The sequence below is a fragment of the Panulirus ornatus genome, chromosome 26, assembly GCF_036320965.1.
Source record: "Panulirus ornatus isolate Po-2019 chromosome 26, ASM3632096v1, whole genome shotgun sequence".
NCBI classification, from domain to species: Eukaryota; Metazoa; Arthropoda; class Malacostraca; order Decapoda; family Palinuridae; genus Panulirus; species Panulirus ornatus.
The window spans coordinates 591,745-610,961 of NC_092249.1; the positions used below are offsets into that span (position 1 = coordinate 591,745).

Here is a 19,217-nt window from a genome sequence, read left to right on the forward strand (position 1 = left end):
CTTGAAGAATGTGTGGAAGTCGAGAACATTATCTCGGAAAGCAAAAATGGGTATGTTTGAAGGAATAGTGGTTCCAACAATGTTGTATGGTTGCGAGGCGTGGGCTATGGATAGAGTTGTGCGCAGGAGGATGGATGTGCTGGAAATGAGATGTTTGAGGACAATGTGTGGTGTGAGGTGGTTTGATCGAGTAAGTAACGTAAGGGTAAGAGAGATGTGTGGAAATAAAAAGAGCGTGGTTGAGAGAGCAGAAGAGGGTATTTTGAAATGGTTTGGGCACATGGAGAGAATGAGTGAGGAAAGATTGACCAAGAGGATATATGTGTCGGAGGTGGAGGGAACGAGGAGAAGAGGGAGACCAAATTGGAGGTGGAAAGATGGAGTGAAAAAGATTTTGTGTGATCGGGGCCTGAACATGCAGGAGGGTGAAAGGAGGGCAAGGAATAGAGTGAATTGGAGCGATGTGGTATACCGGGGTTAACGTGCTGTCAGTGGATTGAATCAAGGCATGTGAAGCGTCTGGGGTAAACCATGGAAAGCTGTGTAGGTATGTATAGTTGCGTGTGTGGACGTATGTATATACATGTGTATGAGGGTGGGTTGGGCCATTTCTTTTGTCTGTTTCCTTGCGCTACCTCGCAGATGCGGGAGACAGCGACAAAGCACAAAAAAAAAAAAATATATATATATATATTGAGAAAAAATATATTGAGGGGGGGGGATATGGGGAGGAAAGAATACTTCCCTTGTATTTCCTGCTTGTCGTAGAAAGCGACTAAAAGGGGAGGGATCGGAGGGGCTGGAAATCCTCCCCGCCTGTTTTTTACTTTTCCAAAAAAAAGAAAAAAATGGAACAGAGAACGGAGCCAAGTCGTCTGTTCTCAATGCTGCCTCGCAAATGTGGGAAATGGCAAATATGTATGAAAAGATATCTATATATATATATAGAGAGAGAGAGAGCATTATTAGGATGGTCTTGAGAAGGACTTTCAGTTGCTTTTGTCATCAAAGCTAGCATAAGAAAAGAAAGCAAAAAATATTATAGTTGACTAAAATTGATATATTTTTAAGTTCTGTATTGTTTAAAGGGTCTCTGAAACAAGATAATGAGGTACTTATTGAGTCATACTGACATAGTGTAAATTGTGTAACTTTTATCCTCAGGAGTAAGGATGTGATATATTTTTGTTTTAACCAGGTTCCAAAAAATGTTAAGGCTGGTGTCCACAAACTTGCAGAACTCCTTCGAGAGTCTGTGTGGCAGCGAGATACTCTAGAACGGCATGTTTCAGCAATTACACAAGAGCTCAGAGAAAAGAATGAACAATTGAATGAGGCTGAAACAGCTAGGGTAAGTTCTTTCAGTGGTTTTAGAACTCTTAGGATTTTTGAAGATGCTCGTTACACTTCAAAATTAATTTTGGTACTCTTCTATTACTAGAGATTCTCTGCATGTCATATTTCAGTGAGAGTGATTGCATTTAGAATAACAAAATCACTGTTAACGAGGAAGCTTTTATCTATTATTTATGGTAAAGTGGATGAAAGAAGAAAGTTGAGAGTAAATGTGAATAAGAGCGAGGTTATTAGGTACAGTAGGGTAGAGGGTCAAATGAATTGGGAGGTAAGTTTGAATGGAGAAAAACTGGAGGAAGTGAAATGTTTTAGATATCTGGGAGTGGATTTGGCAGCGGATGGAACCGTGGAAGTGGAAGTGAATCATAGGGTGGGGAAGGGGGCGAAATTCTGGGAGCCTTGAAGAATGTGTGGAAGTCGAGAACATTATCTCGGAAAGCAAAAATGGGTATGTTTGAAGGAATAGTGGTTCCAACAATGTTATTTGGTTGCGAGGCGTGGGCTATGGATAGAGTTGTGCGCAGGAGGATGGATGTGCTGGAAATGAGATGTTTGAGGACAATATGTGGTGTGAGGTGGTTTGATTGAGTAAATAATAATAGGGTAAGAGAGATGTGTGGTAATAAAAAGAGTGTGGTTGAGAGAGCAGAAGAGGGTGTTTTGAAATGGTTTGGTCACATGGAGAGAATGAGTGAGGAAAGATTGACGAAGAGGAATATGTGTCAGAGGTGGAGGGAACGAGGAGAAGTGGGAGACCAAATTGGAGGTGGAAAGATGGAGCGAAAAAGATTTTGAGTGATCGGGACCTGAACATGCAGGAGGGTGAAAGGCGTGCAAGGAATAGAGTGAATTGGAATGATGTGGTATACTGGGGTCGACGTGCTGTCAGTGGGTTGAACCAGGGCATGTGAAGCGTCTGGGGTAAACCATGGAAAGTAGTGTGGGGCCTGGATGTGGAAAGGGAGCTGTGGTTTCGGTGCATTATTACATGACAGCTAGAGACTGAGTGTGAACGAATGGGGCCTTTTTTGTCTTTTCCTAGGGCTACCTCGCTCACATGAGGGGGGGAGGGGGTTGTTATTCCATGTGTGGCGGGGTGGCGATGGGAATGAATAAAGGCAGACAGTATGTACATATGTATATGGCTGTGTGTGTGTATATATATGTATGCATTGAGTTGTATAGGTATGTATATTTGCGTGTGTGGACGTGTATGTACATACATGTGTATGCGGGTGGGTTGGGTCATTCTTTTGTCTGTTTCTTTGTGCTACCTCACTAATGCAGGAGACAGTGACAAAGCCAAATGATAAATATAAATATGTTGTAGATGTACATTTAGAGGAATGTTTAGAAAACTCTCTTGCACAGGGCACTTTTACACATAGTAAATGGTGTGTAGAGTTTGAAAATTGATCATTTTGCATATGTTCATAGATAGATTACAGTTAAACTTATTTTCCAATCATCTCTATTACAGACAGATCTTGAGAGAGAATGTGAGGATCTACGCGACCAACTTGAAGAAGTACAAAAAGGTGTGCGGCCACTTCCAGAAGGTAGCAGCCGGGGACTCCCTACCATTGAGGAGGAAACTGAAGCGGGTGCAGAAGGAGATGCTGAAGGTGAGGAAGCAGAGGGAAAGCAAGATATAAAGATGGCTGAACACAGGGAACCCATGGAACAGGAGAGGTCTAGTGAAATTGAAGCATTACAAGCACAGGTAGAAGCTCTATCAGAAGCTCGGAGGAACTTAGAGACAGAAGTTGCTAACATGAGAGCAGAGCGTGAGACTCTGCAAGGTCAGCTTCGTGAAGCAGAAGGACGAACTGGAAATATGGTTAATTTGGAAACAGAAGCAGCAACTTTGAGGGGTCAAAAAAACACCTTAGAGATGCAACTGGCATCACTAACACATCAACTTGATGCAGAAACTGTGACATTTAAAGATGAACGGGATACTTTGAGAGACCAGGTGTACACTTTGAGTGAGCAATTAGAATGTCTTCAGGCAGAGATGGCTCTTTCAAAGCATGAGCGAGATTCAATTGGTCAGCAGTTACTGAATCAGTATCAAGTATCATCAGATCGAGATGCCACCATAAGAGTCCTTGAAAGTGAATTGGATGGTTTGAAAGACACCCTACGTGAGAAATTTGGGTCTGCCAATTCCTGTTCTGGTGCTGTGGCTCAATTCCAAACTAGAGAAACAAGGCTACAAGAAGAACTTGACAAGGTTAAGTCACAGCTTATATTCAAAAAAGACAAGATAGATGCATTATCACAAGTATTGGAGGATATTGGCCAAGTTTTCCAAATTGAGGTCATTGACATTGATAAAGTTCACAAACAGATACACAGTAGATACCAATTATTAGAAAAAGATATTAAGGAAAGAGACCAGAGAATTGAGGAATTATCAGAAAAAGTTAATGATATTCATGTTGAGATGGAAACGTATAAAAAGCAAAATTCTCAGGTTGAAGTTGAATCTGCTTCGAGGATAGCATGCAGAGAAAAGGAGGTAAACACTCTTAAAGAACAGTTGGAGAAGAGTGAGATGGAAGTTTTCCAGTTAAGAGAAAAAGTTGAAGAATTATCAGGAGAAATAAACAGTAGGGAGCAAAATGCACTAGCTCTCCAGAAAAAGAATGAAGAATTGACAGTAAATCAGGAACATCAAGTGTCAGAGCTAAGCAGCATGAATGTAGTAGTAAGTCAGAGAAATCATGAGATAGAAGAGAAATATGCAAAGATTACTACACTCTTGGACCAGATTGATCAGCTTGAGGAAGAGAAAAGTGAAATGACATTGTTACTAAGTGAAAGAAAAGAATTGGCAACCGAGTATAAAAATTTAAGCAAGCAGGAACAAACACTGAGAGAAGAAAACTCACAGCTTTTACAGGACAAGAGTGATTTGCTCAAAGAAAATGAGAAACTGAGCAAAGAAAAGCAGGATATGGAGTTAGCGAAGAACATGGCCCATCAGCAGCTCAACAGTCTCCAGGCTGAGAGGGAGCAAATGAGTGCTGCTATTATACAAAAGCATCAAGAGAGTGTGTCCTATCATGCAGAGATCCAGCGTTTGAGACAAGTGCTCACTCAGGTAAATATATATAGTCAATTGTTTCTTTTCAGTTGAAATCTTGGTGTAATGACTTTTTTGTTTGTACTATGTCATTTTGAGTAGTGCATCTTTTCTTGCACGTAAGGCTGGCAGTGTAACAAGCAGAGAATCATCATAAGATGCTTAGTATATGATTGTCTCCACCATGAAGAGTGAAGACCTAGACCTGGTAGTTTGTATGTATTATAGCTATTTCACACTGCAGCTTTCAAAATTTTATGTAAGAAATTTGTAAGTTAGCATTGCTAATAAGAAAGTGTGAAAAGGATAGATGCTTTAGCCATTATGCAGTGATACTGGAAAAACTATTTATTTTGTTTATTATACTTTGTCGCTGTCTCCCGCGTTAGCAAGGTAGTGCAAGGAAACAGATGAAACAATATCCCAACCCACCAACATACACATGTATATACATACACGTCCAGATACGCACATATACATATCTGTAAATCTCAACGCATACATATACATATTTTCTTCTTTCTTTCAGACTATTCGCCATTTCCCGCATTAGCGAGGTAGCGTTAAAAACAGAGGACTGGGCCTTTGAGGGAATACCCTCACCTGGCCCAATTCTCTGTTCCTTCTTTTGGAAAATTGAAAAAAAAAAACCGAGAGGGGAGGATTTCCAGCCCCCCGCTCCCTCCCCTTTTAGTCGCCTTCTACAACACGCAGGGAATACGTGGGAAGTATTCTTAATCCCCTATCCCCAGGGATAACATATACATATGTTTTTTTTTTTTTTTTTTTTATACTTTGTCGCTGTCTCCCGCGTTTGCGAGGTAGCGCGAGGAAACAGACGAAAGAAATGGCCCAACCCCCATACACACGTACATACACACGTCCACACACGCAAATATACATACCTACACAGCTTTCCATGGTTTACCCCAGACGCTTCACATGCCTTGATTCAATCCACTGACAGCACGTCAACCCCTGTATACCACATCGCTCCAATTCACTCTATTCCTTGCCCTCCTTTCACCCTCCTGCATGTTCAGGCCCCGATCACACAAAATCTTTTTCACTCCATCTTTCCACCTCCAATTTGGTCTCCCTCTTCTCCTCGTTCCCTCCACCTCCGACACATATATCCTCTTGGTCAATCTTTCCTCACTCATTCTCTCCATGTGCCCAAACCATTTCAAAACACCCTCTTCTGCTCTCTCAACCACGCTCTTTTTATTTCCACACATCTCTCTTACCCTTACGTTACTTACTCGATCAAACCACCTCACACCACACATTGTCCTCAAACATCTCATTTCCAGCACATCCATCCTCCTACGCACAACTCTATCCATAGCCCACGCCTCGCAACCATACAACATTGTTGGAACCACTATTCCTTCAAACATACCCATTTTTGCTTTCCGAGATAATGTTCTCGACTTCCACACATTCTTCAAGGCTCCCAGAATTTTCGCCCCCTCCCCTACCCTATGATCCACTTCCGCTTCCATGGTTCCATCCGCTGCCAGATCCACTCCCAGATATCTTCACTTCCTCCAGTTTTTCTCCATTCAAACTCACCTCCCAATTGACTTGACCCTCAACCCTACTGTACCTAATAACCTTGCTCTTATTCACATTTACTCTTAACTTTCTTCTTTCACACACTTTACCAAACTCAGTCACCAGCTTCTGCAGTTTCTCACATGAATCAGCCACCAGCGCTGTATCATCAGCGAACAACAACTGACTCACTTCCCAAGCTCTCTCAACCCCAACAGACTTCATACTTGCCCCTCTTTCCATATGAATAATATATAGATATATATATATATATATATATATATATATATATATATATATATCTATATATTATTCATATGGAAAGAGGGGCAAGTATGAAGTCTGTTGGGGTTGAGAGAGCTTGGGAAGTGAGTCAGTTGTTGTTCGCTGATGATACAGCGCTGGTGGCTGATTCATGTGAGAAACTGCAGAAGCTGGTGACTGAGTTTGGTAAAGTGTGTGAAAGAAGAAAGTTAAGAGTAAATGTGAATAAGAGCAAGGTTATTAGGTACAGTAGGGTTGAGGGTCAAGTCAATTGGGAGGTGAGTTTGAATGGAGAAAAACTGGAGGAAGTGAAGATATCTGGGAGTGGATCTGGCAGCGGATGGAACCATGGAAGCGGAAGTGGATCATAGGGTAGGGGAGGGGGCGAAAATTCTGGGAGCCTTGAAGAATGTGTGGAAGTCGAGAACATTATCTCGGAAAGCAAAAATGGGTATGTTTGAAGGAATAGTGGTTCCAACAATGTTGTATGGTTGCGAGGCGTGGGCTATGGATAGAGTTGTGCGCATGAGGATGGATGTGCTGGAAATGAGATGTTTGAGGGCAATGTGTGGTGTGAGGTGGTTTGATCGAGTAAGTAACGTAAGGGTAAGAGAGATGTGTGGAAATAAAAAGAGCGTGGTTGAGAGAGCAGAAGAGGGTGTTTTGAAATGGTTTGGGCACATGGAGAGAATGAGTGAGGAAAGATTGACCAAGAGGATGTATGTGTCGGAGGTGGAGGGAACGAGGAGAAGAGGGAGACCAAATTGGAGGTGGAAAGATGGAGTGAAAAAGATTTTGTGTGATCGTGGCCTGAACATGCAGGAGGGTGAAAGGAGGGCAAGGAATAGAGTGAATTGGAGCGATGTGGTTTACCGGGGTTGACGTGCTGTAAGTGGATTGAAGCAAGGCATGTGAAGCGTCTGGGGTAAACGATGGAAAGCTGTGTAGGTATGTATATTTGCGTGTGTGGACGTATGTATATACATGTGTATGGGGGTGGGTTGGGCCATTTCTTTCGTCTGTTTCCTTGCGCTACCTCGCAAACGCGGGAGACAGCGACAAAGCAAAAAAAAAAAAAAAAAAAAAATATATATATATATATATATATATATAAATATGTATATGGTGAGGTGCCTGAGGATTGGCGGAATGCGTGCATAGTGCCATTGTACAAAGGCAAAGGGGATAAGAGTGAGTGCTCAAATTACAGAGGTATAAGTTTGTTGAGTATTCCTGGCAAATTATATGGGAGGGTATTGATTGAGAGGGTGAAGGCATGTACAGAGCATCAGATTGGGGAAGAGCAGTGTGGTTTCAGAAGTGGTAGAGGATGTGTGGATCAGGTGTTTGCTTTGAAGAATGTATGTGAGAAATACTTAGAAAAGCAAATGGATTTGTATGTAGCATTTATGGATCTGGAGAAGGCATATGATAGAGTTGATAGAGATGCTCTGTGGAAGGTATTAAGAATATATGGTGTGGGAGGAAAGTTGTTAGAAGCAGTGAAAAGTTTTTATTGAGGATGTAAGGCATGTGTACGTGTAGGAAGAGAGGAAAGTGATTGGTTCTCAGTGAATGTAGGTTTGCGGCAGGGGTGTGTGATGTCTCCATGGTTGTTTAATTTGTTTATGGATGGGGTTGTTAGGGAGGTAAATGCAAGAGTTTTGGAAAGAGGGGCAAGTATGAAGTCTGTTGGGGATGAGAGAGCTTGGGAAGTGAGTCAGTTGTTGTTCGCTGATGATACAGCGCTGGTGGCTGATTCATGTGAGAAACTGCAGAAGCTGGTGACTGAGTTTGGAAAAGTGTGTGGAAGAAGAAAGTTAAGAGTAAATGTGAATAAGAGCAAGGTTATTAGGTACAGTAGGGTTGAGGGTCAAGTCAATTGGGAGGTGAGTTTGAATGGTGAGAGGCTGGAGGAAGTGAAGTGTTTTAGATATCTGGGATTGGATCTGTCGGGGGATGGAACCATGGAAGTGGAAGTGGATCATAGGGTGGGGGGGGGGGGGGCAAAAAATTTTGGGAGCCTTGAAAAAAATTTTGGGGAAGTCGGAAATTTCCGGGGAAAGAAAATGGGTTTTTGAAGGAATGTAGTTCCAACAATTTGTATGGTTGCGGGCGGGGGTAGGTAGGTTGTGCGCGGGAGGAGGGATGTGGGAAATGGGGTTTTTTGAGGAAATGTGTGGGTGAGGTGGTTTGATGAGAAAAGTAACGAAAAGGGAAAGAGGATGTTTGGAATAAAAAGAGGGGTTTGAGGAGCAGAAGGGGTGTTTTGAAAGGTTTGGGCCATGGGGGAAAATGAGTGGGGGAAAATTGACCAAGAGGAAAGGTGGGAGGTGGAGGGAACGAGGAGAAGAGGGACCAAAATTGGAGGTGGAAAGATGGAGTAAAAAGGTTTGTGTAAAGGGGGCCTGAACATGCAGGGGTGAAAGGGGGGGCAAGGAATAGAGTGAATTGGACGATGGGGGTTACGGGGGTTGACTCGTCAGTGGATTAACAAGGAGTGAAGCGTGGGGGGTAAACCATGGGAAAGCTGTGTGGGTAGTATTTTTGGGTGTGTGGCTTGTGTATGTACAGTGTATGGGGGGGGTTTGGGCCATTTTTTGTTTTTTCCCTTGCGCTACCCGAAAACGGGGGAGCCCCAAAAAAGTATAAAAAAAAAAAAAAAAAAAAAAAAAAAAAATTTTCCCTTTTCAATAGCCAGAGTTGAACCTTATGTACATTCATTTTTTATTTTTTTTCAAGGAAAAAATTTCCTTTTTTTAAATTTTTTCTTACATTTTTTCATATTAATATATGTTTGGGTTTGGGGAAAAAGATTTTTGGGAAAAAGAGAGAGGTGTAAAGCTTTGCGGAAGATGAAACCGGCAAGGGAGCGGTTTGGTGGATTGCGTGGGAAATTTTTTAAAAAAGGGGGGGTGATGTATTGTTGACGGTTGGGGAAGGTTATTTTAAAGTATGTATGACTCATGGTGAGGGGCCTGAGGTTTTGGGGGAATTTTTGCAAGTGCTTGTACAAAGGCAAAGGGGGGAAAAAGTGAGTGCTCAAAATTACAGAGGATAAGTTTGTTATATTCCGGTAAATTATATGGGGGGTTTTTGATTGAGGGGTGAAAAGGGATGTACAGGCATCAATTGGGGAAGCAGGTGGTTTAGAAGTGGAGGGATGTGTGATCAGGTGTTTGTTTGAAGAATGTATGTGGAAAAAACTTAAAAAGCAAATGGATTTTATTAGTTTTTTGATCTGGGGAAGGCATATGATGAGTTTAGAGATGCTTGGGAAAGGGATTAAGAATATATGGTGGGGAGAAAATTGTTAGAAGCATTGAAAAATTTTTTTTCGAGGAGTAAGGATTGTAGTGTGGAAGAGAGGGAAAAAGATGGTTCTCATGAATGTATTTGCGGGAGGAGGTGTGGTCTCCTGGTTTTAATTTGTTTATGGATGGGGGTTTTTAGGGAGGTGAATGCAGAGTTTTGGGAAAAAGGGAAAGTTTAAGTCGTTGGGGATAGGGCTTGGGTGAGTCAGTTGGTTTTTTTGTGAGGTACACGTGGTGCTGATTCTGTGAGAAAATGCAGAAGTGGTGACTGAGTTTGGGAAAGTGTGTGAAAGAAAAATTAAGAGTAAAAGTGAAAAAAGAGCAAAGGGTTATTGGGACAGTAGGGTTAGGGTCAAAATAATTGGGAGGTGAGTTTTTAATGGAGAAAAAATGGGGAAATGAAGTTTTTAGATATTGGGATGGATCTGGGAGCGGATGGAACCATGGAAGGGGGTGGATATAGTGTGGGGGGGGGGCGAAAAATTTTGGGAGCCTTGAAGAATGGTGGGAATCGAGAACATTATTTGGAAAGCAAAAAGGGTATGTTTAAGGAATAGTGGTTCCAAAAATGTTGTATGGTTTCGGGCGGGGCTTGGATAGAGTTGTGCGCAGGAGGGTGGATGTGCTGGGAAATAGATTTTGAGGACAATGTGTGGGTGAGGGGGTTGATCGAGTAAGTAACGTAAGGGGAAGAGAGATGTGTGGAAAAAAAAAAAGGGGTTTGGGGAGGAAAAGGGGGGTTTTGAAATGGGTTTGGGGCCCTGGAAGAAAGGTGAGGAAAAAATTGACCAAGGAATATATGGTCGGAGGTGGAGGGGAAAGAGGAAAGGGAGCCAAATGGAGGGGGAAAAATGGAGTAAAAAGATTTTTTGTGATCGTGGCTGCAGCAGGAGGGTGAAAGGAGGGGAAAGGGAAAAGGGTGTGTGGGTTTATGAAATATTTGCGTTTTTGGGGATGTATGTAAAAACCCATTTTTGGGGGTTTTTTTGGGTTTTTTTTTTTTTTTTGGTATGGGGTTGAAAAGGGGGAAAGCAAGAGTTGGAAAGAGGGGCAAGTATGAATCTGTTGGGGAGGGAAGAGTTTTGGAATGAGTCATTGTTGTTCCTGATGATCAGCGGGGTGCTATTCATGTAAAAACTCAGAAGCGGGACGATTTTGGTAAAGGTGTGGAAAAAAAAAGTTAGAGAAAAATGTAAAAGAGAAAGGGTTTATTTTCTAGGTGAGGGTCAAGTCAATTGGGAGGTATTTTAAAGGGGAAAAAAAACTGGGGAAGTGAATTTTTGATATCTGGGAGTGGATCTGGCAGCGGATGGAACCATGGAAGCGGAAGTGGATCATAGGGTAGGGAGGGGCGAAAATTCTGGGAGCCTTGAAGAATGTGTGGAAGTCGAGAACATTATCTCGGAAGCAAAAATGGGTATGTTTGAAGGAATAGTGGTTCCAACAATGTTGTATGGTTGCGAGGCGTGGGCTATGGATAGAGTTGTGCGCATGAGGATGGATGTGCTGGAAATGAGATGTTTGAGGGCAATGTGTGGTGTGAGGTGGTTTGATCGAGTAAGTAACGTAAGGGTAAGAGAGATGTGTGGAAATAAAAAGAGCGTGGTTGAGAGAGCAGAAGAGGGTGTTTTGAAATGGTTTGGGCACATGGAGAGAATGAGTGAGGAAAGATTGACCAAGAGGATGTATGTGTCGGAGGTGGAGGGAACGAGGAGAAGAGGGAGACCAAATTGGAGGTGGAAAGATGGAGTGAAAAAGATTTTGTGTGATCGTGGCCTGAACATGCAGGAGGGTGAAAGGAGGGCAAGGAATAGAGTGAATTGGAGCGATGTGGTTTACCGGGGTTGACGTGCTGTAAGTGGATTGAAGCAAGGCATGTGAAGCGTCTGGGGTAAACGATGGAAAGCTGTGTAGGTATGTATATTTGCGTGTGTGGACGTATGTATATACATGTGTATGGGGGTGGGTTGGGCCATTTCTTTCGTCTGTTTCCTTGCGCTACCTCGCAAACGCGGGAGACAGCGACAAAGCAAAAAAAAAAAAAAAAAAAATATATATATATATATATATATATATATATATAAATATGTATATGGTGAGGTGCCTGAGGATTGGCGGAATGCGTGCATAGTGCCATTGTACAAAGGCAAAGGGGATAAGAGTGAGTGCTCAAATTACAGAGGTATAAGTTTGTTGAGTATTCCTGGCAAATTATATGGGAGGGTATTGATTGAGAGGGTGAAGGCATGTACAGAGCATCAGATTGGGGAAGAGCAGTGTGGTTTCAGAAGTGGTAGAGGATGTGTGGATCAGGTGTTTGCTTTGAAGAATGTATGTGAGAAATACTTAGAAAAGCAAATGGATTTGTATGTAGCATTTATGGATCTGGAGAAGGCATATGATAGAGTTGATAGAGATGCTCTGTGGAAGGTATTAAGAATATATGGTGTGGGAGGAAAGTTGTTAGAAGCAGTGAAAAGTTTTTATTGAGGATGTAAGGCATGTGTACGTGTAGGAAGAGAGGAAAGTGATTGGTTCTCAGTGAATGTAGGTTTGCGGCAGGGGTGTGTGATGTCTCCATGGTTGTTTAATTTGTTTATGGATGGGGTTGTTAGGGAGGTAAATGCAAGAGTTTTGGAAAGAGGGGCAAGTATGAAGTCTGTTGGGGATGAGAGAGCTTGGGAAGTGAGTCAGTTGTTGTTCGCTGATGATACAGCGCTGGTGGCTGATTCATGTGAGAAACTGCAGAAGCTGGTGACTGAGTTTGGAAAAGTGTGTGGAAGAAGAAAGTTAAGAGTAAATGTGAATAAGAGCAAGGTTATTAGGTACAGTAGGGTTGAGGGTCAAGTCAATTGGGAGGTGAGTTTGAATGGTGAGAGGCTGGAGGAAGTGAAGTGTTTTAGATATCTGGGATTGGATCTGGCAGCGGATGGAACCATTGAAGCGGAAGTGGATCATAGGGTGGGGGAGGGGGCGAAAATCCTGGGGGCCTTGAAGAATGTGTGGAAGTCGAGAACATTATCTCGGAAAACAAAAATGGGTATGTTTGAAGGAATAGTGGTTCCAACAATGTTGTATGGTTGCGAGGCGTGGGCTATGGATAGAGTTGTGCGCAGGAGGATGGATGTGCTGGAAATGAGATGTTTGAGGACAATGTGTGGTGTGAGGTGGTTTGATCAAGTGAGTAACGTAAGGGTAAGAGAGATGTGTGGAAATAAAAAGAGCGTGGTTGAGAGAGCAGAAGAGGGTGTTTTGAAGTGGTTTGGGCACATGGAGAGAATGAGTGAGGAAAGATTGACCAAGAGGATATATGTGTCGGAGGTGGAGGGAACAAGGAGAAGAGGGAGACCAAATTGGAGGTGGAAAGATGGAGTGAAAAAGATTTTGTGTGATCGGGGCCTGAACATGCAGGAGGGTGAAAGGAGGGCAAGGAATAGAGTGAATTGGAGCGATGTGGTATACCGGGGTTGACGTGCTGTCAGTGGATTGAAGCAGGGCATGTGAAGCGTCTGGGGTAAACCATGGAAAGCTGTGTAGGTATGTATATTTGCGTGTGTGGACGTATGTATATACATGTGTATGGGGGGGGGGTTGGGCCATTTCTTTCGTCTGTTTCCTTGCGCTACCTCGCAAACGCGGGAGACAGCGACAAAGTATAATAATAATAATAATAATTTATATAAATGTATATATAGATAATATATAAATATACATATATATAGATATATATATATATGTGAGGGTATTGATTGAGAGGGTGAAGGCATGTACAGAGCATCAGATTGGGGAAGAGCAGTGTGGTTTCAGAAGTGGTAGAGGATGTGTGGATCAGGTGTTTGCTTTGAAGAATGTATGTGAGAAATACTTAGAAAAGCAAATGGATTTGTATGTAGCATTTATGGATCTGGAGAAGGCATATGATAGAGTTGATAGAGATGCTCTGTGGAAGGTATTAAGAATATATGGTGTGGGAGGCAAGTTGTTAGAAGCAGTGAAAAGTTTTTATCGAGGATGTAAGGCATGTGTATGTGTAGGAAGAGAGGAAAGTGATTGGTTCTCAGTGAGTGTAGGTTTGCGGAAGGGGTGTGTGATGTCTCCATGGTTGTTTAATTTGTTTATGGATGGGGTTGTTAGGGAGGTAAATGCAAGAGTTTTGGAAAGAGGGGCAAGTATGAAGTCTGTTGGGGATGAGAGAGCTTGGGAAGTGAGTCAGTTGTTGTTCGCTGATGATACAGCGCTGGTGGCGGATTCATGTGAGAAACTGCAGAAGCTGGTGACGGAGTTTGGTAAAGTGTGTGGAAGAAGAAAGTTAAGAGTAAATGTCAATAAGAGCAAGGTTATTAGGTACAGTAGGGTTGAGGGTCAAGTCAATTGGGAGGTGAGTTTGAATGGTGAGAGGCTGGAGGAAGTGAAGTGTTTTAGATATCTGGGAGTGGATCTGTCAGCGGATGGAACCATGGAAGTGGAAGTGGATCATAGGGTGGGGGAGGGGGCGAAAATTTTGGGAGCCTTGAAAAATGTGTGGAAGTCGAGAACATTATCCCGGAAAGCAAAAATGGGTATGTTTGAAGGAATAGTAGTTCCAACAATGTTGTATGGTTGCGAGGCGTGGGCTATGGATAGAGTTGTGCGCAGGAGGATGGATGTGCTGGAAATGAGATGTTTGAGGACAATGTGTGGTGTGAGGTGGTTTGATCGAGTAAGTAACGTAAGGGTAAGAGAGATGTGTGGAAATAAAAAGAGCGTGGTTGAGAGAGCAGAAGAGGGTGTTTTGAAATGGTTTGGGCACATGGAGAGAATGAGTGAGGAAAGATTGACCAAGAGGATATATGTGTCGGAGGTGGAGGGAACGAGGAGAAGAGGGAGACCAAATTGGAGGTGGAAAGATGGAGTGAAAAGGATTTTGTGTGATCGGGGCCTGAACATGCAGGAGGGTGAAAGGAGGGCAAGGAATAGAGTGAATTGGAGCGATGTGGTATACAGGGGTTGACGTGCTGTCAGTGGATTGAATCAAGGCATGTGAAGCGTCTGGGGTAAACCATGGAAAGCTGTGTAGGTATGTATATTTGCGTGTGTGGACGTGTGTATGTACATGTGTATGGGGGGGGTTGGGCCATTTCTTTCGTCTGTTTCCTTGCGCTACCTCGCAAACGCGGGAGACAGCGACAAAGTATAAAAAAAAAAAAAAAAAAAAAAAAAAAAATTTCCCTTTTCAATAGCCAGAGGTTGAACCATTATGTGACATTCATTTTTCATTTTATTTCAAGCTAGAAGTTTCCTTTTTCTAAATTATTTCTTACATTTTTCATATGTATATATATGTTAGGGTTAGGGAAAATGATTTGGTAAACAGAGAAGAGGTAGTAAAAGCTTTGCGGAAGATGAAAGCCGGCAAGGCAGCAGGTTTGGATGGTATTGCAGTGGAATTTATTAAAAAAGGGGTGACTGTATTGTTGACTGGTTGGTAAGGTTATTTAATGTATGTATGACTCATGGTGAGGTGCCTGAGGATTGGCGGAATGCGTGCATAGTGCCATTGTACAAAGGCAAAGGGGAGAAGAGTGAGTGCTCAAATTACAGAGGTATAAGTTTGTTGAGTATTCCTGGTAAATTATATGGGAGGATATTGATTGAGAGGGTGAAGGCATGTACAGAGCATCAGATTGGGGAAGAGCAGTGTGGTTTCAGAAGTGGTAGAGGATGTGTGGATCAGGTGTTTGCTTTGAAGAATGTATGTGAGAAATACTTAGAAAAGCAAATGGATTTGTATGTAGCATTTATGGATCTGGAGAAGGCATATGATAGAGTTGATAGAGATGCTCTGTGGAAGGTATTAAGAATATATGGTGTGGGAGGCAAGTTGTTAGAAGCATTGAAAAGTTTTTGTCGAGGATGTAAGGCATGTGTACGTGTAGGAAGAGAGGAAAGTGACTGGTTCTCAGTGAATGTAGGTTTGCGGCAGGAGTGTGTGATGTCTCCATGGTTGTTTAATTTGTTTATGGATGGGGTTGTTAGGGAGGTGAATGCAAGAGTTTTGGAAAGAGGGGAAAGTATGAAGTCTGTTGGGGATGAGAGAGCTTGGGAAGTGAGTCAGTTGTTGTTTGCTGATGGTACAGCGCTGGTGGCTGATTCATGTGAGAAACTGCAGAAGCTGGTGACTGAGTTTGGTAAAGTGTGTGAAAGAAGAAAGTTAAGAGTAAATGTGAATAAGAGCAAGGTTATTAGGTACAGTAGGGTTGAGGGTCAAGTCAATTGGGAGGTGAGTTTGAATGGAGAAAAACTGGAGGAAGTGAAGTGTTTTAGATATCTGGGAGTGGATCTGGCAGCGGATGGAACCATGGAAGCGGAAGTGGATCATAGTGTGGGGGAGGGGGCGAAAATTCTGGGAGCCTTGAAGAATGTGTGGAAGTCGAGAACATTATCTCGGAAAGCAAAAATGGGTATGTTTGAAGGAATAGTGGTTCCAACAATGTTGTATGGTTGCGAGGCGTGGGCTATGGATAGAGTTGTGCGCAGGAGGATGGATGTGCTGGAAATGAGATGTTTGAGGACAATGTGTGGTGTGAGGTGGTTTGATCGAGTAAGTAACGTAAGGGTAAGAGAGATGTGTGGAAATAAAAAGAGCGTGGTTGAGAGAGCAGAAGAGGGTGTTTTGAAATGGTTCGGGCACATGGAGAGAATGAGTGAGGAAAGATTGACCAAGAGAATATATGTGTCGGAGGTGGAGGGAACGAGGAGAAGAGGGAGACCAAATTGGAGGTGGAAAGATGGAGTGAAAAAGATTTTGTGTGATCGTGGCCTGAACATGCAGGAGGGTGAAAGGAGGGCAAGGAATAGAGTGAATTGGAGCGATGTGGTATACCGGGGTTGACGTGCTGTCAGTGGATTGAATCAAGGCATGTGAAGCGTCTGGGGTAAACCATGGAAAGGTGTGTAGGTATGTATATTTGCGTGTGTGGACGTGTGTATATACATGTGTATGGGGGTGGGTTGGGCCATTTCTTTCGTCTGTTTCCTTGCGCTACCTCGCAAACGCGTGAGACAGCGACAAAGCAAAAAAAAAAAAAAAAAAGAATATATATATATATATATATATATATATATATATATATATATATATATATATATATATATATATATATATATATATTCTTTCTTTCTTTCTTTCTTTCAAACTATTCGCCATTTCCCATGTTAGCGAGGTAGCGTTAAGAACAGAGGACTGGGCCTTTTTTGGAATATCCTCACCCGGCCCCCTCTGCTCCTTCTTTTGGAAAAAAAAAAAAAAAAAGAGAGGGGAGGATTTCCAGCCCCCCGCTCCCTCCCCTTTTAGTCGCCTTCTACGACACGCAGGGAATACGTGGGAAGTATTCTTAATTCCCTATCCCCAGGGATATATATATATATATATTTATTATCCCTGGGGATAGGGGAGAAAGAATACTTCCCATGTATTCCCTGCGTTTCGTAGAAGGCGACTAAGAGGGGAGGGAGCAGGGGGCTGGAAATCCTCCCCTCTCGTTTTTTTTTAATTTTCCAAAAGAAGGAACAGAGGGGGGCCAGGTGAGGATATTCCACAAAGGCCCAGTCCTCTGTTCTTAACGCTACCTCACTAACGCGGGAAATGGCGAATAGTTTAAAAAAGAAAAATATATATTTATATATATTTATTTTGCTTTGTCGCTGTCTCCTGCGTGAGCAAGGTAGCGCAAGGAAACAGTCGAAAGAATGGCCCAACCCACCCACATACACATGTATATACATACACGTCCACACACGCAAATATACATACGTATACATCTCAATGTATACATATATGTACACACACAGACATATACATATATACACATGTACATAATTCATACTGTCTGCCTTTATTTATTCCCATCGCCACCTCGCCACACATGGAATAACAACCCCCTCCCCCCTCATGTGTGCGAGGTAGCGCTAGGAAAAGACAACAAAGGCCCCATTCGTTCACACTCAGTCTCTAGCTGTCATGTAATAATGCACCGAAACCACAGCTCCCTTTCCACATCCAGGCCCCACAGAACTTTCCATGGTTTACCCCAGACGCTTCACATTCCCTGGTTCAATCCATTGACAGCACGTCGACCCCGGCATACCACATCGTTCCAATTCACTCTATTCCTTGCACGCCTTTCACCCTTCTGCATGTTGAAAAACTATGGAAGCGAAAACAGATGAAGATAGAAGGGGAATGATGAAGGATGGAAATATGGAAAGCTGCAAACTTACAAGGTTTCTTTTGAAGTTTGAGTATGTGTTCTAGACATTCATGATGCGTTTTGGAATGAATTTGGAAAATGAAAGGAACTGTCCATAATTCTATCCCAAGAAATTTTGATTTTGCCAAGAATCGCACTTTGACTATTCCTCAGTACCTTCCTTTTTATGTACTTTGCTACAAACTAATGAGATACACGACCATAACCTATCATTGAGTAAGGCAGATTAAGCATATATCTAATGAGAAATCAAGCTACCGCTACCCATTAGTTTACTTTCTCAAAATCTTACTGAGAGGACCACCAGTCATGAGCCATGTTAGATTGAATTTTCAAATTAGGAAATACTTGGCCAAGACTTTTCCATGAATGTTTGTCTATTAACTTCTGCTATGTATCCAGCAACTTCACAGCAGCTAGACTGACATGCATTTCATGTCTTACATTTATGAACCAATGACTAATGGATTGTCATACATTCAAGAATTCTTAAAAAAAATCACTTACTTATCAATTGTTTTCTGTAATGATTTAAATGATATGTGAGATGTTTCCCATTCTTTGTGAGCAGTGTGTAAGTGGTGGCTTGAAGGCTGGCCAAGACTCATCATGCAGTATCCTTTGTCCTCCATCAGGTGTGAAGAATATATGTCATTCTCTCTCTCTCTCTCTCTCTCTCTCTCTCTCTCTCTCTCTCTCTCTCTCTCTCTCTCTCTCTCTCTCTCTCTCTCTCTCTCTGCATTCAGTTTTTAGTGTATGTTATACAATAATCACTCAAATATATACTTTTTAGAAAATACAATGCATGACTTAGAATGATCACAGATTAGAAGGGGTTGTAAATATACTGGGTGAATGAGCAACACTAGTAGCTCCTTGGTTCCCTTTGGGTTTAAGTTTGAGAGGCCACATTGGATTTGCTGAAATGTCAGATAATCATTACATTTTCTCCTCAGACATCTCAACAGTCTGCTGAAGAAAAAGCTTCTCTGTTATCCCAGCTTAACGATAGTGAGACAGCCTTGAAAGAGACAAGAATACATGTTTCAGAGCTCCGTGATGAGCTAGAGTCTCTGAAAAAGATTCGTGAAGAACTTCAGAAAAATGCTGCTGAAGGAATTTTGCAGAAAACTGAGGTATGTATGATAGCAAGGATTTTAATTATGAAATTACAAGTTCCTTATAGTGATAAGCCAGATTCTTTCTTTTTAATTTTCTTACTTGCTAACTTTTCCCACCTTAGCAAGGTTGCAACAGAAACAACCATTGTCGTAAAATCCCTTGCTTTTGATTATATGAATTCTTTATGCAGTTTTAGTAATAGAAAGATAATTGCTTGATGAAACTGAATATCTTATGCCACCCAGGCAAGATGTACTGAAAGCT

The 19,217-nt window shown here is 42.2% G+C and overlaps 1 protein-coding gene across 1 annotated transcript in view; it reads left to right on the top strand.

Moving 5' to 3' along the window:
• The window catches only part of LOC139757379 (uncharacterized), a 158,350-nt gene that overhangs the window by 79,868 nt on the left and 59,265 nt on the right, over positions 1 to 19,217 (top strand). The window contains exons 9-11 of the mRNA XM_071677807.1: positions 1,199 to 1,351; positions 2,837 to 4,465; positions 18,788 to 18,967. Of these exons, the coding sequence (XP_071533908.1) occupies positions 1,199 to 1,351; positions 2,837 to 4,465; positions 18,788 to 18,967 (1,962 nt within the window). The remainder of the gene's footprint in view (positions 1 to 1,198; positions 1,352 to 2,836; positions 4,466 to 18,787; positions 18,968 to 19,217) is intronic.